Source organism: Lolium perenne, chromosome 4 (assembly GCF_019359855.2).
Source record: "Lolium perenne isolate Kyuss_39 chromosome 4, Kyuss_2.0, whole genome shotgun sequence".
NCBI classification, from domain to species: Eukaryota; Viridiplantae; Streptophyta; class Magnoliopsida; order Poales; family Poaceae; genus Lolium; species Lolium perenne.
Genome location: NC_067247.2, coordinates 342,134,465 through 342,157,224, shown reverse-complemented (window position 1 = coordinate 342,157,224; position 22,760 = coordinate 342,134,465). Strand labels below are relative to the sequence as shown.

Here is a 22,760-nt window from a genome sequence, read left to right as displayed (position 1 = left end):
TTAGGAAACATGGCACAAACACTTTAAGAATTGTCACTAGGAATAAATAGCTAATCTTATGCAATTAACATTCTTAGTGATAATGATGTCCTTTGGAGATGAAAACTTAAGAAATCTGACTTAAGTGGTACTTAGTAATGATCAACTTAAGCTCAACTTAAATTACTTAAGAGTGAAATATAAATACACATTAATAGTGGAATATAAACATACCTGATGAAATACATCTTTCTTAATGCGAAGTTCATATGGGAAGTCTGATGAAATACATCTTTCTTAATGCGAAGTTCATATGGGAAGTTCAATTTCTCCCCCTCGAAATGTGAACCGAGCTGTGGCTCACCATTTCGATGAACTTCCATAATAAATATTCCACCTTTAATAGAGAAGTCAATAACAAATCTTGTTATCGGAATGGAGGATGAAGAACTTATTTTATGCTTGTGGAAATATTCCAGTAGCTTTAAACATTAGCCTCCAATCTATTTTAAAGACTTCTCGTTAGAACTTTCTTATTTATGAGACCATAATGATATTGTATATTTTATCGAAAGTGTTTACACACTTTCCTTAAGGATGCTAAGATCTTGGAACTTAATCCTAGTTCACCTTGTGTACTTTATTGTAAATGACATAATAAAGTGAACTCATAAGCTTCATGATTTCATTATATCGCAGGCCTTAAATCATGATTTTTCATGATCAACATGATCTCATAATAATTTTGAGAAGCTCTTGAAATTGCTTCTCCATTAATGCCAGGAAAAACTTTATTATAAATGAACTAGGAAATTGCTTCCCTAGATCCTTACTAGCACGCTCCCCCAGATCCGTACTGGGTTTTGCTCCCAACAGCCATTAATAGACAAGAAATCCATTGAATTCTCATCAATACCTTAATAATCAAAATTTCTTTAATGGGAGCTAATTGAACCTATATATATTCATTACTTACGGCCTCATGAAACTAAAATCAGCCAGAAACATATGGCTGAATTAGTAAATAATAGCAATAGGGATATGATCACAAACTTTAAAAATGATCATACATAACATAATTCCTCATGAGAACATTGAATCTTAGGATATGACACATGTATCCAATCAACTTTGGTCAGAATGAATTCATGTGTCACATCTTGTCCCAAAATAATCATTAAATCTCCAATCAAAACTTCTCTTTGGTTCCATTTTAATTAGAGATGACTTAGTTAGGGACAGCTTAATGATCATGATAATGATCATAGATGTTCAAAACTTCATAAGTTGATTGATCTGGGAATTAATCAGAGGCACTTGATTGCAGAAGCATATGAAAGTTAATTGTAAGCATAAAAAAAAAACTTACATCAACTTAATATCCAATCAATTAATTTATGTCCTTAGCTTAATCTCCCGGAGGAGCTTTAAATATTTGTGGCCTATTTTGCATGTCCATAAGCCTTATGCTTGAAAAACTTTCCCAGATCATAAACTTCTTTTGTTGATCTGATTCACATCAGCTTTAGCTAGAAGTAGACGTAACAACAAAATTTTGTGAGCAAGTATCTATTAATCAGCTTTGGCCGAATAATAAATACATGTCACACTTTATAGATTCTTTAACTTCTTTCACCGATCTAGCCCACATCAGCTTTGGCGAGAAATGGACAAGACCAAAGCAAAATTTTGTGATCGGATATTCGTCAATTAGCTTTGGCGAATGGCAAATAACAGTCACACTTAATTAAATTCATGTCTTGATGCACTTCTTTTATTGAATTAGTCCCATAAGTGGACAAGAACAATAAAATTTTGTGGTCATGTGTTCATCAATCAGTTTTGGCCAAAATGATAAACACAAACCACACTTTATTTATTTAGAGACATTTGATAGAAACAACCTTATAAAACATGCATAGCTTAGGGACATAAACTTTATTGGTGGGCAATTGAATATGACAGTCCATGGTTTAGTAGCCATGAAATGTCATCTTTAGGTATATTTATGCCCAAAACTTAAGTATAGCTCAAAACAAAAACTACTTAATTTTGAATCCTTTCACTCATCATTATAATCCCTTTTAAGGGCATCATAATTTTTCAACACCTTTAGGTGCTTTTTAGGAGAATCATGAAATTGCTATCATTTCATTACTCTATGCCGTTAATTATTCCGGCAATAAGAAAAGCATTAGGTGCTGCAAGAGGAATTAGATGCTTTAAGAAGCATCAATATTATGAACTTCTTTTATTGATCAGACCCAAAACAGCTTTAGCCAGGGATGGGTAAGAATCAATAAAAATTTTGTGGACAGAATGGCCACACTTAATTAAATCCTCACATACATAAACTTCTTTCATTAATCCAGTTCACATCAGCTTTGGCCAGAAGTGAACCAGATCAATAAAATTTCATGGTCAAAATGCCCGCCAATCAGCTTTGGCCAGAATGACAGACACAAGCCATGCTTAATTCGAGAACTGTGAGGTTAATTTTGCAGCGATTTTTTTTTATGACATAATGATAGCAATAATCATCATAATAATGTCAAGACATAAAAATGCCTTGAAACAATTAATCACGGCATAAAATTATTTCAGAAACACTTAAGCATCAAATAATAATGCCATGATAATCATAATAATAAAATGCCTTAAGGGGAAAAGAAGGCATTATTCATAATTGGGCATGGCATCTAATTGCATGATTAATAATAAAACATTAAGGAATTACCTTAACATTAATAAGCATAATGTGCCATGCAAAATTTGGCCCTTTAATACTTATTTACTTTAGCCCAATCTTTATTATGCAGCCCACTATTACTTAATAAAAGAGAGGGAAAACTTAATTTGGGAAAAACTTCCGGACTGGGCCGAAATTGGTCCAGCCCATTTAACACCCGCATCACTAAAGGCCATTAGATGCCGATCCAATGGCTGAGGACGACACGAGCGTGGAACAAAACCACCGCCCGGCCGCCTCTCCTCCCCGAAACCCTAGCTCATATTGTTCCCCTCCTCTTTCGCTCCTCTCCCGTGGCGGCGACGAGCTAGTGCGAGCGCCTGCCGCAGCGGAAGAAGATGGCGGCGCCGTCTAGTCCCACTCGACGGAATCATGTGCGGCTTTAGCTTGCGCATGGCTCCGTCGAGCGGCTTTCGGCGGCGCCCTTTGCAAGGTGACGGCGTGCGAGCGGGCGTTCCGCGTCGACGATAGCCTCCCCTTGCCAGTCCAGCAAAGCGGCGTGTTCCCGACGACAAGCGTCAGAGGAAACGAGACGCCGGCCGGAGCAGCGGACGGCGAAGCCACTCGGGTGCGAACCCGAGCATGCTCACAAGCATGAGATGGTGGCGACGGCGACGTCGCACGACGACGACAGGCACCGGAGCCCTAAGGTACGCATCCACTGCCCTCAAAAACTTTAGGATTAGGGTTCGTTAAATTTGGGATTTCCCAATTAGGGTTCCGATGATTTGGGAATTTTTTCCCACTTTAGGGTTAGGAATAGGATGAGATTAACTCGTCCCCATCCTCTTAATTGCATAATTCCGAAACCATAACCTTATTTCAGAGGAGAAACATTAGAAAGTTGGCATCTAGGGTTTCCAGAAAATGGGGAAAACATTAGGGTTTGCATAATTGTCCTTAATCCCCTTCTAATAATTGCATAAATTGAAACCCTAGATCCTTTCCTTCCTCCGTTAGGGCTAAAACAGGGCATACCTTATATCAGGAACAAGAACTTTGTTCTTGAACTTGATTTACCAAACATGAACATAAGCATAAAACTCAGCACAAATATATCTTAGGGCAGGGGAAGTAACTTAATAAATAACTTAATCTTGGGCATATCCTTTAGGCTTAGCAGCATCTTAAGCACATAAATATGTGCATATGCCCCTTTAGATAGCAGCATATGGGCATAAGGCGAGCATAATCATGCATAAGCATGGACTTAAGCTTGCTTACATAGCATCTAGGGCATAGGTCTTAGCATAAGTACAAGCATAAAAACATCAGAGCAAATACCCTTAGAACAGATGCATATAAGCAAGAAAAGAAACTTAAAAATGGGCTCAATCTTGAGCAAGACTTGCTCTGATACCATTGTTGGATCCCTTGGATCAACTAGCTCAAGATTTGAACCACATAAAAGAGATGAAATTAGTGGAAACTTATCTTAGCATGTGGAAACGTCATCTAGGGCTTCAAAGATGAAGCCCCTTGATTCTTCTTCTTCGGGACAGCTCCTAGAACATCTAAGAGCTGCTGATGGGGCCTTCCTGTGGCTGCTATGCGCTGCTGGATTGGGCAGCTAAAAGGGAGAGAGTTCTTGAGTGTCTATTCTTAGTCTTAGTACCTCATATGTCCCATAGGTACAACTCCCTTATTTGCAGATAAGCATAGCACCACAGGGGGACCCACCTGTCGGAAGATATTTTGTGTGTGCCTCCAATCAAGGCACTGTGGCACGCCTACTGTAGCACCGACTTACTGTAGCAGTGTATTGTAGCGGCCGTAATTGTTGACCTAGGGTTTAGCCTAGATCAAAATATCCAACATGATTCACTGTTTCGCTTATGTCTACTGACTGGTAGGCATTCTCTCATTGATTCATCTTCTGTGATTCTGAATTTTCACCACAGTACTACCTTTGCACTGTTTTTTGTTGATTTATATTAGTATTAGATACACCTAATATATATTTTCTTCTACTTAGATTCCACTACAGTCAATAGATCTTTCGGTTCCAATTTGTATATGGGTGCTCTGTTTCCCATCTGGTCACAAATACCTTATTAATCTACATTGATTAGTTTTAGCTTGGCTCTCTTGGGGATTATGAGTTGTATCATATAGGTGCTCTGCTATCAATGTAGTAATGAAATGGTTGCCTTTAGTTTCCGATACACTCCTTTTCCTCTTTCAGGATAAGAAGATTCTGAAGGTATATAAACCTGATGGTTCCATGGACAGTAATGCCGAAACTGTTGTTGGGTGGCATCAGAAGCTGCAGTAGCTGATGAGGAAGCCCCTTTGATTCCTTCGTTATGCCTGTCTCTAACTATATTTGGATGGTGATTCTCTGTTTCACTAATGTCTACTAACTAGGTAGGTGTTCTATCCGTATCTGACAACTAAGATTCATGTACTGTGATTCCGAATTTTCACCACAGTACTACCTTTTCACTGTCATTTATACTACGGAGTATTATCAGATGCACCTGATATGCATTTTCTTTCACTTAGGTTCCAGTACGGTTGATAGATCTTTCAATTCCAGTTTGTATATGGGTGCTTTGTTGCCATCTGGTCACAAATACTACCTTATTAATCTACATTGATTAGTTTTAGCCTTGCTTTCTCGGGGATTATGAGTTCTATCATATAGGCGCTCTGCTATCAATGCAGTCATGAAATAGTTGTCTTTAGTTTTTGATACATTCCTTTTCCTCTTTCAGGATAAGAAGATTCTGAAGGTATACAAACCTGATAGTTCCATGGACAGTAATGATGAAACTGTTGTTGGGCTGGCATTAGACGCTGCAGTAGTTGATGCGGAAGCCCCTTTGATTCCTTCGCCACACCTGTCTCTAACTATAATTGAAGTGTGATTCTCTGATTCACTAATGTCTACTAATTAGGTAGGTATTGTCTCATCTATCTGTATATGACAATTAAGATTCATGTACTGTGGTTCCAAGTTTTCACCACACTACTACCTTTTCACTGTCATTTATATTACGGAGTAGTATCAGATACACCTGATATGGATTCTCGATAGATCTTTCAGTTCCAATTTGTATATGGATGCTTTGTTGCCATCTGTTCACAAATACCTTATTAATCTACATTGATTAGTTTTAGCCTTGCTCTCTCGGGGATTATGAGTTGTATCATTTAGGCACTCTGCTATCAATGCAGTCAGGAAATGGTTGTCTTTAGTTTCTGATACATTCCTTTTCCCATTACAGGGTAAGAAGTTTCTGATGGTTCCATGGACAGTAATGATTGAACTGTTGTGGGCTGGCTTCAGAAGCTGCACTAGTTGACGAGGAAGCCCATTTGATTCCTTCATCACGCCTCTTGTATGTTACCCGGACACAAACAAGGTGGTGGTTTTGAATAGCAGATGACAATGATTTTCAAAAGTTTTGAGTTGGTTTAGGTACCAAATTTCGTCCCAGATTGACCATCCTATCTTATCCTCCTGAAGAGCTTGAAAGAGATGCATATATGCTGATAAACTACGAAAAGGAACTTCTTTAGAAGCTCTGTTGATTGCTTTTGTACTCACCTTTTCTACACGACTTTTTTGCATGGAAAGCTTGTTTCATGAGACACTTTGAGGTGAAATAGACAAAGTTGCAGTGATAGAATGATTACTTTTTATCTGTAATTTGGATATTCAGGTAGTCTGTTAGATATACGCTATATCTTGATCCAGTATACGAAAATGCTCTCAGATCATATATGGTGTAAAGCATCCCTATAGATGCTAGTAATTAAAATTGCAGTTTTGATGCACTTCCCCCAGTGTGGCCATCTGAAGATGCTTGTCAGTTCTCACGGAGTGTACACAGTCACGTCTGTTGACGCTTTGCATCATCAGCTTCCTCTCAAGCGCAAATGTTCAAATGCTAGACGGGGAGGTACAGTGTAGCCGATCTGCCTGTGCTTGCTCTGGATGGTGCCTTGGAGCTGATAGCTTCCAGGAAAGCCCTGAAAACGTGGACGGGTATCAGTCAAAGTTATCCCAGCTTTCTACTACTCTTCAGCCGATGTGCAAAAGTGTTGTTTACAGTAGCTTACCTGAGATTGCGCACATTCACGTACTGAGATGATCCCAGTCCAACCTTGCCCATCCCAGTGCAACCTCGCGCACATCCCTTTCCACTGACTGTCTTTTAGCTGTGTTAGCACCGAAGGCACTGCTGCGCACACATTCTCATTATTAACATTCCATGGACACCAGAAACGGACATAGAATACAGACCTGAAAAACATGGTATATGTGACTACAGAGTGCAGACCAAAAATTACCTTCTCATCTGCAAGGTCATGCCAGTCAGGCAGTCACAACCTGGTCGTTTTGGAATATGTTTCCATCTTATGAAATTTAGTTCATTCATCTCCTTAGATTTTTTTTTTTTTTTTTTTGAAACGGGGGCAAAAGCCTTGCCCCAATCTATTAATTAAGAAGAAGTATTTTGACAATATGGTCCGGAACAAATACAATACAAAACGGGATTACTCTCCAGCATGATTTAATCCAAATGCTTCGCACCCGTGGTTACCCACAAACGTGCTTCCCTTTTATTTTTTCTAGGAGAACTAAAGGTGGCATATGCTTATTTTTGAAGACCCTTGCGTTTCGCTAGTTCCAAATCTCCCAAGTGACAAGGAGGGTGAGGGAGGCAATGGCTTTGCGGTTTGGCATGTGGGCACTTTTCATGTTTCATCATCATGCTAGAAATGTGATCATTCATCATCATGCTAGCTCTGATTTTCTGGAACCAAGAGCATTTGGAGGCAACTGGTCCACCATACATTCATATAATATGTAACTGGAAATCAGTGAAGCAAAATGGTATCTCGGTTGTAACTAACTTTCTTGAGAGCTCCTGTGGCAGGATTATAGAAATATTCACTGAATAGTAATGACGGCATACTCAAACCAATGGGAAAGGACAATGATCTTGCTAAAAGGAGAGACTTTCTGATGCCACATGTTAAAGGATAAATTAATCAAATAATATGGCATTGTGATTATCAGACATAAGAATAAACATATGGAAGGAGTATAAGCTTTTGCTAATGAAACGCCATCTGGTCTGTAGAACCTTCTTGCACTGATTCTTGTTGATGTGGGATGAAATTTTGTAGAACCAGCGGGTTAATGGACATCCAGAAAATGGCAAACTGCATGGGCTTCAGGCCAATGTTTCTTCCTTCCTTGCAGGCCTTGGGTACCACAATCCTCCTGCGGGAGAAAAACATCAGGCCTCGAAATCATGGACATTATAGGTAATCTTTAGATGAAGCTGATCTTGGATAGTACTTTCAGTTTACCACAATAGGCTCTCTATGGTCAAAAGAGCTACAAACACGAGTACCGAGACCCAGTTAGCTTGCTAGAAGCAATGGGTGTTGCTTTAGGCATGGCTGCTGCAGGTGATTACTAACGCTGATATTCCTACTTCACTTTCAGAATGCAGTATTTCAAGTGTAGTTCCCCATCTACAGTACTTGAAGTATGGTTTCTTCAGAATTCGAATCGTAACTAAAACGAAATGTTCTCAGAAGTAGTTTCGACATCTGACATGCATTCATCTCCCTTGATCATCACAGGAAAGAACTCAACTCATATAGGAGTAGATCGTTTGCCTCAGAGTGAATTGTGCGCTCTAATTAGCGAAGGCCTTGCTTGCTATCAAATGGAGCATGACAAGAGATCCAAACAATACGTCAACAAGCTGTAATCCGGATGTGGGGCCACTGGTCAGCGACACGAGTGGTCGCAGCATCGCGTGATGTTGACCGTTTAGCCCCTAATAAATCAGCACGCGCGGCGGCGCACCACAGCAGTCGCCGTCGCCGTCGCCGTCGACGGAACCAACCAACCAGCGAACCCCCGCGAAATCTTCAAACCCCACCGCGACCGCCATGTCAATTTCGCTCCTCCTCCTCCCTGCCTCCCTCCCGTGCCCATCGCCGCCTCCTCCCCGCCGCGGCATCCACCGGGGCCTGACCCCCATCCGCGCCTCCCTCCCTCGTCTGGGCCTCGCCGCCTCCCGTGGGGTCGGCGGGGAGACGCGGCGCGGGCGGGCGCCCGCGGCGGTTGGGGTTTCCGCGGAAGGAGACGATGGTGGGGGCGGCGTTCGCACGGGGATCACGGCGGCGGCGGCGGCCACCGTGGTGCTCGCGGTCATGAACCGGGTGCTGTACAAGCTCGCGCTCGTGCCCATGAAGGATTACCCCTTCTTCCTCGCGCAAGTCCTCACGTTTGGGTAGGTTTGTGCAGTTGCGTTACAGGCTAAGCTCAATTCTTCAGTGAAATGCATGCTATTTTTTTGTACACTATTCCTGCAAACATCAATTTTATTAAGTGGTCGCGTACTTCCTGACTTTTGCAGGTACGTTATAGTGTACTTCTCCATTCTCTTCATAAGATACCGCGCTGGTATTGTCAGTAAAGAAATGCTAGCACTCCCCAAATCGCGCTTCATGTTAATTGGCTTACTAGAGGCGATGGGGGTTGCTTCAGGCATGGCTGCTGCAGGTGATTACTGATACTGATATTCGAACGTCACTGTCAGAATGTAGTACTATTTCAAATGTGGTTCTTACTTCTTAGCAGCTACTGTGTTTGAAATATGATTTCTTGAGAATTCGGATCATAACTAAGACGAGTTCCTTGCTTGCTTGTTTGTCTGTGCTCACAGCTATGTTGCCCGGACCATCTATTCCAGTGTTGTCTCAGGTACTATGTTTTGATTTCGCCTGACAGGTCTAAATTCTCCACAGGTTCAGTTCCAAATATCTATTGTATTGTGCAAACTATGAACGTTCTTGTGTATTGGTTGCATCCAATCCTGTATGAACTTGATCACATCTAAACCTATCTTTGCAGCATCAGAAATTTATTTATTTCAATTTGCTTACCATTTCTCTTGATGTTAATTCTTTTGTTACAAATCTCACTACTTTCTGAAGTACCACTTGATAATCTTGCTACCTGCAGTGGTAGATTTAACATACGTGCACGATGATTAGTACTTCCTTTAGATGATTTGGTGCATGCTAAATACTCCTAACATGCTTGCGGTTGCCTTGCAGTCTTTTTTGGTATGGCAGCTTATTTTATCTGTTGTCATTTTGGGAAGGAAATATAGAGCAAATCAAATTCTTGGATGCCTACTTGTTACCACTGGAGTAATTCTATCAGTAGTAAGGTATGTATTACATCAGCTAGCCTTGTTTTGACTACTTATTTGTGTAGTTCATCATTGTTCTCGTAGTCTGCATTGAATGGTTTCCAGTGTCTGTTATATTCGGCATCTTGGATTCATTGGTATAGTTTACTGGACATGCTTCCTAAAGACTATACTTCCGATAAGGTGAAATCTTCCATGCATCAGAATGGTTATATTGTAGGATGTGGATGTAATAGAAGAATATTTATGCGACAAAGTTTTGTTTCGATCCACTAAATAATTGCAGTTGAACTAGAATTTGTTGGAAAGTTAGTACCACGAACCTGGCCAATTAATACAAATCTAACTTAGTCTCTTCTGCAATCCAACTTCTCGGTAGCATCCAGGGCATAGGCCTTTCTGCATTCCATCTTCTCAGTAGCATCCAGGGCATAGGGCTAGGGACATTTCTGGTAGTTACCTGACATGTTCCAATGGCATACAGATAGCTCCCTCTTATTTGTTTTTGAAGGTTATGTAACTAAGTATTAGCACGTATGCCGGCACTATAAGTCACAAAGTTGATGTGTCATGTATCTGTCTTACTGGTTTAGGTTAATCATCCTAATACTTATTTCTGAAAGGCACGTGCAACGATATGCACCAGTGCTATTGGTATCGTTCTCCCACCAAAAACACCAATGAATTGGAATAAAACTCAATAGGAAATGTTTGTGGCGTGATCACCTATAGATGGGTTAATTATTATGTGGTTTGGTAGCATAGTGTCCTCACATGATCGACCTTCCAAATGTTCAGATGGTACAAAATGGAAAAATGATGAATCAAAAATTTGGACAAAATACACCGACTAAGAAATGAAGCATGGACATGATGTTACTAATATGGAGAATATGGATGTATTTTATGTATTGATTGGCTTTTGAATCTTTCCTGGACATGTTTTTATTTTATGAACGCAGTGGAGGAACTGGTGGTCCATTTCTATCTGATGTCAACTTTTTTTGGCCAGCAGTTTTGATGGCTTCATCTGCATGCCAGGCTGGTGCATCTGTAATCAAGGTTTAGTGAACTTGCTTTTGTGTACCTCTGACGAAACTTTCAGTTATCCCAACTCTAAATGTCGTTATTTCCGTATTGTTATGGCAGGAATTTGTTTTCATTGATGGTGCAAAACGCCTTGAGGTTAGTTACAAAAGTAATTTCAGGCGATAATGCGTGTGAATATTTGTTGTACCTAATTTTAGTGTTATTTAAAGCATGTTTTGAGGCTCAAAGCATGACGGGTTGATTCTGTGTGTTTCTACACAGGGAAAGCGGCCTGACATATTTGTGGTGAACTCTTTTGGGTCAGGATTCCAGGTAAGCTATAAATTCATCTTCGTTTTGTTCATTTTAAGTGTAATAACTAGTGAAAATAGAAATGTTACTCGAACCGTCTTGTCTGGTACTTTACGGCGCTATGGAGTTCTCTCATGGTTGTTTTATCCTTATACATTGCGCAATCCATAGAATTTTCTCCTTTTTGTTCACTTCCAATATGCTATGTTGGACTATGCAGGCTCTTTTTGTTTTCCTGCTCCTTCCATTTCTCTCTAATCTGAAAGGCATTCCATTGGCTGAGCTCCCTGCATATGTAAACCGTGGTGCTGTCTGCTTTCTGAATATTGGGGGTAATCTCAACGGTGAGTACTGCTCCTGGTTGTAGTATCTTTGGATGCTAAATATTTGCGCTTTGTATACCATATATAATATATTGCTTAAATCTGTTGTTGGTTGAGGAAAAAACCTTCCCTAGAATCTTCCACTAACATGTGTTGCTGTTCTCTTTTCATTTGCCTGGACAAACTGTTCGGTTATGCATGGCATAGGCGGACACATTTAAAGGCCTAGCTAGATATTGAAATTCATAAAATCGACGGTCATATCTTGGTCACTCGGTGGCTTAACCACTGATTAGTAAACACTATACGTCATGATGAGAGACTAGGCTCCCGCAGCCACTTTTCTCTAAAGATATCTCAATCATGTGATTAAATTGTAAATTTTCAGGTTGCCCTGGTGCCCCTTTGCTACCACTGCTCTTCATAACTATGAACATGGCTTTCAACATTTCTGTGCTTAATCTGGTGAAGATGTCTACTGCACTCGTTGCATCTCTAACAGCAACTTTAGCAGGTCAGTATAAACCAAACACCCCCTGAATAGTTTACTAGCACTACCATAGTTCATGCGTACGAAGCACAGGTTCAGAAAGTTGAGTAAAAAAATGCCGAGACGATGCAGTACTTTAAGTCTGAGTTTTGTTTGGATTTTACTAGAGATGTTTGAAAATTGAGACATGTATAGGTGTGGTATGTGCCAAGACATATATCCTTCTAAGCACCTGGCACCTGGCATATGGGTGCAAATATACAAATAGATATTATTCTTCTGTTCTGTCAGCCCTATTCATTTCTGTCTAATCTCTCCTTTCCCTGCAGTACCTCTTTCCATTTATGTACTCTCGCTTCCTCTGCCATACATGCCTGGAGGGACAAGCTTGAGCACGTCGTTTTTGGTGGGTGTTGGTGTCTTGGTGCTTGGGCTGCTCCTGTACAACCTTCCCCAGAATTCAGCTGATCAAGTGAAGAACGACTAATTCTAAACCGGAATCACATACAAGGACGGCAGTGAAGTTTGGTGCACATTGGTACAGCATTAGGATTTTATTTCATTGGTTACCGGCAGCGCAGATCTGTACATAGCTGCTGATGAGTTCGCCGCTTGCTCTGCAATCATTTATACCTGAGAAATCATCATTCCAGCCAGGCATTGAGTAGTTTAAACTTGTAGCATACTCTGAATAGCCCGGGTTGAAAACTTGTCTGCGTTACAGGCAAAGGAGAGGGAGAATGTTGACAGGACAGGAAAAGGTTTAGTTGCTTCATTCGCCCATCTGCGTCTTGTGTGCTCAGTTCTTATAGCATCTCTAGTAGAGCCTGAAAAAACGCAAACTCACCGAAAACGTGAGTTCTGCTGAAATTTGCAGTGGCGCAGAATAGAACCCGTAAAATGGAACTGAAAACAGGAATTCGAATTGGTGCGGGTAATTTCAGGCGATGATCATAGTTTATAGATGACATAGATGCTCCGATTGAGCATCGATACTTACATAGTTCATGCAATTGACATAATACTGGTACACCGGCAACCTTAACCTAGATAAATAAGCAAAATGCGGCCACTTTCGAGCTATGGCGCGTGTGGTGGTGCCGTTGCTGGCGGAGATGGTCGGTGGTGTGGAAGTCTTCACGCGTCGTCCTTGTCAAGCTCGACTATTTCGAGCTTGACCTGGCGGACGCGGGCCGCCTCGTACTCCATACCTGGCGGACGGCGTTGGCCTCCTCCCGGTAGAAGCGCGCCCTCGCCTCCGCCTCGCTGATGGCGAAGGTCTGCGCCATCACCGCCTCCTCGTCGCTGCCGTGGACGTGGTCCACGGCGAAGAAGGTAGGCGAACGAGCGGGGACGAGGTCGTCCTCCTCGCTGCTCGCCGCCATGGGCAGCCGCGGTGCGCAGCTCGACTGCCCGGAGGAGGAGCCCTCACCCTAGTTGGCGAAGCGGGCGAGCTTCCCTGGGGGCGTGAGCCCCCAGTTGGTCCAGCGGCGAGCGCTCCTCTTGCGCGCGCCCTCGCTCCGCTTCCACTTCCGCCGCTCCGCTTCCACTTCCGCCGCTCCGCCTCGGTGCGGAAGACGGGCGGACGCGGCGGCGAATTGCCGCCTCCCAATCCCGCGGCGGCGATGGGCGGAGGAACGGTGTCTGGCTAAGCGTCGATTGCTCGTCGGAGCGCGCTACTGGCGGCGACGGAGGGAGAGGAGACGGTGGAGGGGAGTAGGGTTTGTGAACCGAACTCCCCTCCGCGAACCCTTTTAATAGGGGTCGTGCGGGGAGTTTCTCGGGCCCCTGAACTTCGTATTCGGGCCGGCCCACGTATTCGGTCACTGATCGGCGCGTGTTTCGGCCCGAACCCGTAAATCCGCCAGAAAAGTTCGGTTCCGGCGAGATTTACGGGCTCCGTTAGAGATGCTCTCCACCGGTAGCCCCCAAATAGGCGCCGACAGGGGCGCGGGTACCTCCGTTTGGGGGGCGCCGGCACTGCATCCTCTATTTGGGGGAGCTGTTCCCACACCGACGCCCCCAAACAGGCGGCCCTGATAGAAATTTAAATTTAAATTGACATTTAAACACCGAATTTAAACGACATTCATACGAAATTTATACAAAAGTACGTCGAATTGATACAAAACGAAATTCAAACGACATTTAAAAACCGAATTTAAAAACGTAAACTTAATCAATCTACTACGGGGCATGCGACGGGCCTGCCTCGTTGTCGGTTCTTCGCCTTTGCCGCCTGCATCCGTGCCCGCCTCTCGGCCCTTCCTTCGCGCATCTGACGGTGGAGCATGGCGGCTGGCGTCGCAGGATCTTGCCGGCGGCGCCGTCCCCGTGCTTCCCGCCTTTGCTCGTTGTCGGCGCGCCTCGCTTGCTCGCGGGCGAACGCGTTGTAGTGGCGATGAGCGTTGAGGGAGGCGAGCTTTTGTCGCTCCGCCTCCATCAGTAGGCGTCCCGCCTCCTCCGTGGCCGCTCGCTGGCGCGAGATCTCGAGGGTGTGCTCGAGATTAGCGTCGTTGATGAACTCCCGCTGCTCCTCCTTCAACGTCCGGAACCGCTCCGCGTTCAACGACGTCAGGATCGCCGCCTGCTCTGGGTCGGGGGGTGCTTGCGGCTGCTCACCCCACTGTGCCACCTCCTCCGCCGCCTCTGCTTCCGCATCGGCGTAGTAGGCCTCGCGCCACACCGCGAACCTTAGGTCTACGTCATCGTCGGAGCTGTTGTCCGCGTCGGGCTCCGGCTGCGGTGGTGGTGGTGGTGGCAGCGCACGGCCGTTGAGGCCCAGCATTGAGTACGTCGTCTTCAGACGGCGCGGCATTTTGAAGTGGAGAGAATGGCGCCGGCGGCGGTGGTGGAGATGAGAGGATAGCACCGCGGTGGTAGACGACGTGCGTACTATATAGCGGTCACAACTGACCGCATTAACGGCGACGTACGCGACTGGACGCCGCGTGGCCAGTTGCTGCCCTCGTGGCCGCTTCGGTTTGCGCGCGACAGACCATTAAACATCGACGACCAACCTTCCCGCATCGCGGCCGATGTGAACCGCCGCATCCTGTCGCTGACAAGGCACCCCACCCGCAAAAACCGTCGTTCCGCGAGGCGCCGGCGCGTCCGATTCGCGCCCTTGGTCAAGGAGCCAGCATAGGGTTCCCGACGATTCTATTGGACTCCAAAATTGACCGGCGCTGTTTGGGGTGCACCGATGCGAGCCCATTTTCGCTTCTGGCCCCTAAAAGCAATGAGGACCGCTATTGGGGCCGCCCGGTGGAGATGCTCTTACACATGTACTACTCCTACGTTCAGAGTCACTGTTGCTACAGAACACTACACCTTTCGAGACGGAAAAGACCAAGTTAAGAAAGCGCGCACACACATACACACACAAAGCATCATTTTTCTTGCCTGGAAATTAAACCCAAGAGTTCCAGCAAGAAACCTCTAAATACGATCGACCCAGCTAGAGCATCTTTTTCATCGAGCAGTGCTAATCCTGTCCAGTTTTTCTGCGAGTGGATTGCTTTTCAGTTTAGTTTCATTTTTGGCACGATGAGAATGTGTCATCATTCTGTGCCCCGTCCCTCTCCCTCACGATAGCACCCTGCACTCCTCACTCAAACGGAAAGACATGTCAATGCGTGGATGATTTGGATCCAATTGCTTGCCGGCGAACGGCAGGCTCGTCACCTGTTGAGGTCCACGCCTATCTGCTCCCTGATTGATCCTAAGCGTGCTAATTAGGCAATCGGAAATGGTAAATTAACTTTGTTGCTTTGGCTGGCTTGTTTTCTCGTAATCTCGTCGCCATCGTCATGGACATGACAAAAGATCGCTCGTTGACTCCTGACATACATGAGTTGCACTTAGACTCTGAGAGCCAAAAAGAAATGCTGAGAGATGAGGCATGATAGCATGTCATGAAGTAAGAAGGACGCTGAAGAGAACGTTATCTATCAAATCCATACTCGTCGAACCAAAATTCATGCCACCACCTACGCTTGATTATCACAAGTTTCCTTTAAAAACACACATATGCATGATATTTCCTGCTTTTTTTTCGAGAAAGATTTGAATCTATTGTAGAAGTTCACAATAAGTACAAAACACGTCAAACGTAATAAAAATTACATCAATATCCTTGGACCACCTAATGACCATATTGCCGCACCCATGTGGCCGTTGCTCCCCTATTGAAGCCGGTCTAACGTTCTTGAAAACAACCGGGAAGTCTTTGTGCACGTTGCCCCCAAAAAGCAGCGCCATAAAACTGAAGTCGTCGCCATTGAACCCTTGAAGTAGATTTAAATATCCTGACACCAAAACCTACAACATAGACAATACGAGATCCACCACTCCATCATAGCAGCAAACAAACCATTATATTCTAGGGATTTCTATTTTCGTGCCCTCGGTTCCTTAGTTGTGCTCAGTTTTCTCCAGCTCCTTAGTTTTTCCTCAGTTTTCCCCAAGTCCTTGTTTGAAACCCGCAGAAGCAGCTCCGACGGCAGGAATCCGTTAAGTTGACCGTTCCATGCTGACGAGTGGGGTCATGTTGTTTGTGGGGTCGCGTCGTATGGGGCTAGTAGGAAGGAACCGCGTGGGACAGGACGAGACCATGTTTGTGTGGCCGTAGCGTGTGGGGCCGTAGCGTGTGGAGCCGTGTGGGTCCGGGACGTGGGCACAAGTGGTTTCTGTCTCTTTCGCCCAGATTAGCAGTTTTTAATGTACCTTTTTCCTCTCTCTCGCTCGATCTCATTCCTATTTGATAGCCCAAATTGGTAGCAAATCTAGAGCAGCTTCTCCTTCTGTTTTTTAACGTCATTCATTTCTTTATGCCTTCGTTTTTACCCAATCAGGTAGGAAATCTAGGGCACAAATCCAGAGAAAATATAGGATAAGCTTGCATAGAGCAGCCAACATAGCATAGATATATTCACGACAGATCCAACAGTAGTACCGATAGAACCCTACAACATAAGCTACATTTTACATGAATTTAAGCTGCTCTACAGATAGAGCAGTCACATACAGAGAGTGCAGTAGGCATGTTCAACGCCTCCAGGTTGCGCCTGTGACTCGCCTGGAGGTTGCGCAGGTGAATCCCAAGTGATTTGTGTTTGGCCATGAACGCATGCACGTTCACCGTCGTTCCAACTCTAGCGCCGCATCTGCCAATGGATTCAGCATGGTTCACCAGGCAGTTGAAGTCGGTGGCGCGGAGCTTCCTGTTGCAGAATGGGCACTTGTAAATACCTCGAGCAAAGGGGCCATCGTAATGGCCGGACTGCAGCCTCCTGAGGACGTGACGAGTCTTGGTGTGGAAGGACTCGTCGTCGCTGTCGACGTCGCTGCTCTGCACCTGTCACGTAGCACCAAAGATCGTGCAAAAAACATGGAGTCAATTGCAACGATGATGGAACAGAGAGTGAACAAAGATCATGCATGATAATATGGGCTCGAAAAAAAGAGGTAGCCTCAGTTACATTGGACACACTTATATCCAGGATTTGAGTCAGTAAACCAAAGATCATGCACAACAAATTTGAACACACCAATTGTTTACTGACCAAACCCTGAATCAATTTGTGCCCAAATATTCATCATCATCGGCGCGAATCTTAAACAAAAGCAAATCACAAGCACTAATAACGCAAGATCTAACACAAAAGGATTGAACTAGGAACAGACGCACCCTAATAACGCTAGATCTAACACAAATGGATTGAACTAGGAACAGACGAACCCTAATAACGCTAGATCTAACACAAAAGGATTGAAATGGGATAAGAACAAGGGAGCAAAGGGTTACCTCCGGCTCGTCGTCGACGATGCTGGTGTCGTAGGGGTTCTTCGACGCGACGTACGACACTGGTTCGTACGTGTCCCAAGCGACGGGGGCCTAGACGGGGGCCTGGACGGTGGCGGCGGCCGATGCGCCAGCGGCTGATGCGCCGACTGCTACGTTGGAAGCAGCGACAGGGGTCTGGACGGGGGCAGCGGCCGATGCGCCGGCGGCTGATGCGCCGACAATGGGCATCTCATTCTTCTCCATCGCCGGCGGTTTTCTTCGGGGTTTTTTCTTCGGTTGTGGAGAAGATGATGGGACAGGAGAGGCGGTTGCAGTGAGAACGTGCGTCGAGGGAGAGGAAAAGGGCTCTATAAAGACGAAGGTGGCGTGTACCGCAACACGCGTCCGCTATGCACGGCTGCAGCGTGCACCGCGACACGAGTCTAACCCTGAGACGTTTGGTGTACTCAGTTATAACCTCGGGCCTTATACAAAAAATTTATCTGTACTCAGTTTTCCCCTCGAGCACTTAGACTGGCAAGTGCAATATACTCAGTTTTACCCTCAAGTAGCTAGTCAACAGAGAGTCAACAAATGAGATTAATATATCTAATTGAGGCATTTCATGCGCAAAAAAATTCAAAAAAAATAAAAACATAGTGGCACCTACTCATGGAGTCTTCCTACGCAACCTGCCACCAAGAAAACCTTAACAAACATATATAAATCAAGTTTTACCACAAATTGCCACTTCTCAGAATCACTAGTGTAGCTATGAAGATGCATGGTTTTCCACTCAAACCCCTTTGCAAAACATCTTCCCCAAAAACATAGTTTGTCTAAATGATGCCATAATTGTCACACTCATGTATATTTGAATTGCAAATAATTTGATGTAGCCCAATATAAATTATATTGTACAAAACACGCATTTTTCATTTTGTAATTCTTTTTGTTTGAATCCCTTAGTCTATTTACTATTTATGTGCCCTTGGATTGTTAGTACTACTCAGTTTTGCCCTCAAGTTCTGTCACAAATGCTCTCAGAAGCCCAAACTTATCCTGATTGGTTGAGCCGTTGTCACACGAATCGACTCCACGAACCGTTGATCAACTGATCTAACGGGCAGTATACCCCTCCCCGTCTCTTCGTGGCCACCCCTCTCTCTCTCTCTTCGTGGCCACCCCTCTCTCTCTCTGTCGGTGGATGCATTATTGTCACCCCTCTAACAATTATCAAATATCTTTCGCTTTCCTTTTTCTTTTAGGGGATATAGTTTTAGTAATTTGAAACGGCCCAAAAGTGGTATAATTTTGGTATAAACATGAGGCATACATATTTGCGGATTTCGGTGAATGCATTATTGTCACCCCCTAACAATTATCAACTATCTTTCGCTTTCCTTTTTCTTTTAGGGGATATAGTTTTGGCATATAGTTTCGGTAATTTGAAACGGCCCAAAAGTGGTATAATTTCGGTATAAACATGAGGCATACATATTTGCGGATTTTGGTGAATGCATTATTTTCACCCCTCTAACAATTATCAACTATCTTTCGCTTTCCTTTTTCTTTTAGGGGATATAGTTTTGGCATATAGTTTCGGTAATTTGAAACGGCACACACTAATATAGTTCGGTGAGCAATGATAAGAATCCCTTGTATAAACATGAGGCATACATAAAGCATTCCAATATAGTTGGTAATTTCGGTGAATGCACACACTAACCATGAAAACAACTACAAGTACATGTAACTGAATAATGAATTTGTAACAAGGTATCCCTTGTAACAACTTCTAGCGCCTGGTGAGCAATGATAAGAATCCGATCGCAATTATACAACAGAAAAAACAACCAGCCATCAGATTAGCTTGCTTCTTCAACTCGATCAGCTGCCTTAACTGCTTGTTCATTTTCTTCAGTTCTCCCTTCACTTCCACCAGTCCTACATTGGGAGCATTAAACATAATCGGAACGGCTCCTCTCTCCGCCGCATTCTCTACAGCAAGTCCCACCCTCCCAAATTGCGCTCCCCAATAGCGCCAATTGGTTCCTGCAATTGAAGCCTCTGAACGTACACATCGATCCACTCGAAATGCCTGCATTTCTTCAGGATCTGAAAACAACAACGGGAACCCTAAATCCCAAATTCGAGGGAATAGCAAGAAAATCGAGAGAAAACAAAGAAATTGGAGCGAGATCTAACCTTATCCCCCTCTCTATATGGCAAGCTCTCGCATGCAAGGAACTCACGTCCACGGTTGCCGTTCTCGTCCGTCTTACAGATCGACCGCTTCAGAGGCTCCTGACGTGGGCAGTCAGGGCATCTTGTCAAAGGCACGGGTCCATACTACGACCATGAAGAACGGGAGGTCGAAGAGAAACTAGACATCACCCGCCTGCCGGAGAAGGGCTGCCGCTGGCGGAGAAGAAGAACAATGGGGCGCGGGGAAAGAAAGGGGAAGCAATGGCACGGGCACGGGCGCGGGGCTGGCTCGGTCTCCCATTTTGCAACGGTCACCTGTGTAAGCTGTGGGTCCGACGCACTTAACGTGGACAAGTTGTGGGTCCCACGATGATCTGGATAAGTGAAGACGTGTCCACTGCGGGGCACCAACAGCGGCCCCACTTGCCAGCACCAACCAACGTCAACTAAACGGGATTCCTTCCGTCCGAGCTCCTTCTGCGGGTTTCAGACAAGGTCTTGGGGAAAACTGAGGAAAAACTAAGGGGCTGGGGAAAACTGAGCACAACTAAGGAGTCAGGGGCACGAAAATAGAAATCCCTATATTCTATGGCATTGACGCCTTGTCAACACCGCCGGCAAGGTGGACGAGGAGACGGGGAAACCTTATTTTTCTTCAGCCTCGCTATAGCCACCAGAACTTTGCTACCGGTTGACGGAACTCTAACTTAGGTATCTAACGACAACGCTAAGCGCATGTCAAGGTCCACCACCACCTCCAGCCGCCGAGGAGACAAGCAAAGGAGGCGGGCAGCGTCAATGCCAGTCGGAGATGAATGAGATATGCGGCGGCTATAGGGTTTCCTTTTTTTTCAGGAGGGCCCGTGATTGCCTTGTTGAAACTACATGTTTGCTGGTTTAACATCATCCACGTACATGCATGAACCTGTCAAACCACCACGTACACAAAGCACGCACGTTCGGAAACGAAGATGAGGTCACTCACAGTTTCTTTTTCTATACGACGCACGTCACGCATGTGTATATCTCTTCATAATCTCTCTCGCGTGTTAATAATTCCCAGTGTTCGGGGAGTACAATGCTCGTTCCAGGAGCCGGGGACGCAATGCAAAATGCGACGCGATGCAAACCAAGCCAAGCCAAGAAACGACCCCTGGTGATCGGAAACGGGGAAATGGTAGGTAGGGTGGCAAGGCAAGGCAAGCAACGGAAACCGTTAAGCGATCGAGCGTGTTAACTTCAGTAAACGATCGAGCGCACCGAAAGCTCGCAAGCTAGGCGTCCGTCCTCCTCCAGCCAGCTAGCTACAGAGATAGGTAGATCCGATCGCCGGAAGATTGCCGCGCCACCACTCAACGCAGCACGTACGTGTTTGGCTGCGTCGCGGCGGTGCGGTGGTCCTTGTGGATCTGTTGTTGATCGGCGTGCGTGGCGACGTGAGATCGCGCGCGTCGCACGTCTTTGACTGTTGTCAACACGCTTGCAATTCGAGTAGTAAGCAGCGCGAGCGAAATCAATCACATGATCGCGACCCGTATCTCCATATACACTATGGTCACATCAACCACAAATCCATTCATTTAAACCAAATTGTAAGTCATCACTATCCAGAGATTGATTCAGACTCTATTTATTTCTAAATTGATCATGAAAATATCAAATCATGCACATCAATGCAGATAATCGACACTGCATAATCAGTTCATCTATAAATAATTCAGCCAAGCACACATATACAATAATCTATGCATGAACAATGCAATAGCATCACTGAGGGGCAACAACAACATGAGCCATGGCATCTTAGCCATTGGATCTTGTCCAATGAGCTATGGACAGCAACAACAACACATACACACACTTGTACATCACCTAGAGCAAGCATAAGTCACAACAGTAGCTAGTAAGCCACTTAAATAGCTAAGGATTAAAGCAGTAACTAGCCACTAGCATCTGATTGAGCAAATGGATCAATTAGATCAAGTCCTAGACATAACAGAGCATCACAAGCATGCAGTGATCCAAGAATTGGATCAACTGAATCATATACAGGGCATAGGTGAGCATCACTGACACCACAAGTGTCAGCAATGTTAACCTAGGTCAATAGCAAAGCCATTAGTAAGCATTTGCATAGCAGAGGAGCACAACTGGATAGAATATATGAACAACGACCAGTAAGTATATGAACAAGGACCAGTAAGCCACTGAACAGCAATAACTACATGGCACCAGTAGAAAGGGATAGGCTAAATCATGGCATCAGTAGGATTAGGCGAAGAGCGCAGCAAGCACAATAGCACGGCCAGCACAACCAACACGGCAGCATAGCCATCGCAGCATCGGCAACATACGCATAGGGAGCAATAGGCACAACTCGAGTAGACGAGGAGGATGGAGTAGAGGGGGTAGCAGAAGCGGAGGAGGAGGTTACCTAGCGAAGATCGTGGAAGCAGACATGGCAGCATGGTGGCACGGCCAGCCACGGCGGCGCCAGACCGCGGCCAGGCCAGTACCAAACCACGCACGCCAGCTTGGGAGGCGGCGAACGCCCATGAATGGCGAGGAGGTACAGATCGGCAGAGATCGCCGAGGATGCGTTGATGTCTGCGGGTGTCGAGCACGCGCACGAGCCGTCGAGGAAGAAGGAGTCAGATTGACGCGGATGAGAAGATGCGCCGTCACGCGC

General features: G+C 44.9%; 1 protein-coding gene and 1 long non-coding RNA gene across 2 annotated transcripts; both read left to right on the top strand.

Annotated features, from left to right (window-relative positions):
• Nucleotides 1-1,733: 1,733 nt before the first annotated feature.
• On the top strand, nucleotides 1,734-6,454 carry LOC127321292 (uncharacterized). Its single transcript, XR_007863965.2, has 4 exons — nucleotides 1,734-3,378; nucleotides 4,914-5,095; nucleotides 5,446-5,628; nucleotides 5,959-6,454. It is a non-coding gene; the product is annotated as an uncharacterized lncRNA (long non-coding RNA).
• Nucleotides 6,455-8,545: 2,091 nt separating this feature from the next.
• LOC127321310 (protein CLT2, chloroplastic) lies at nucleotides 8,546-12,850 on the top strand. Its single transcript, XM_051350333.2, has 10 exons — nucleotides 8,546-8,994; nucleotides 9,121-9,266; nucleotides 9,430-9,467; nucleotides 9,824-9,939; nucleotides 10,884-10,983; nucleotides 11,071-11,106; nucleotides 11,233-11,283; nucleotides 11,483-11,606; nucleotides 11,974-12,099; nucleotides 12,405-12,850. Exons 1-10 carry the CDS (start codon nucleotides 8,651-8,653, stop codon nucleotides 12,560-12,562), a joined length of 1,239 nt encoding a protein of 412 aa, XP_051206293.1. The 5' UTR covers nucleotides 8,546-8,650; the 3' UTR covers nucleotides 12,563-12,850.
• Nucleotides 12,851-22,760: the final 9,910 nt, after the last annotated feature.

What these genes read in the sequence shown, in the direction of transcription:
- LOC127321310 (XM_051350333.2), top strand. Translation starts at nt 8,651, where the DNA reads ATGTCAATTTCGCTCCTCCTCCTCCCTGCCTCCCTCCCGTGCCCATCG. An exon ending in TATTGGGGGTAATCTCAACG is followed by an intron (nt 11,607 to 11,973) that starts GTGAGTACTGCT and finishes GTAAATTTTCAG; the next exon opens with GTTGCCCTGGTGCCCCTTTG. An exon ending in TCTAACAGCAACTTTAGCAG is followed by an intron (nt 12,100 to 12,404) that starts GTCAGTATAAAC and finishes CTTTCCCTGCAG; the next exon opens with TACCTCTTTCCATTTATGTA.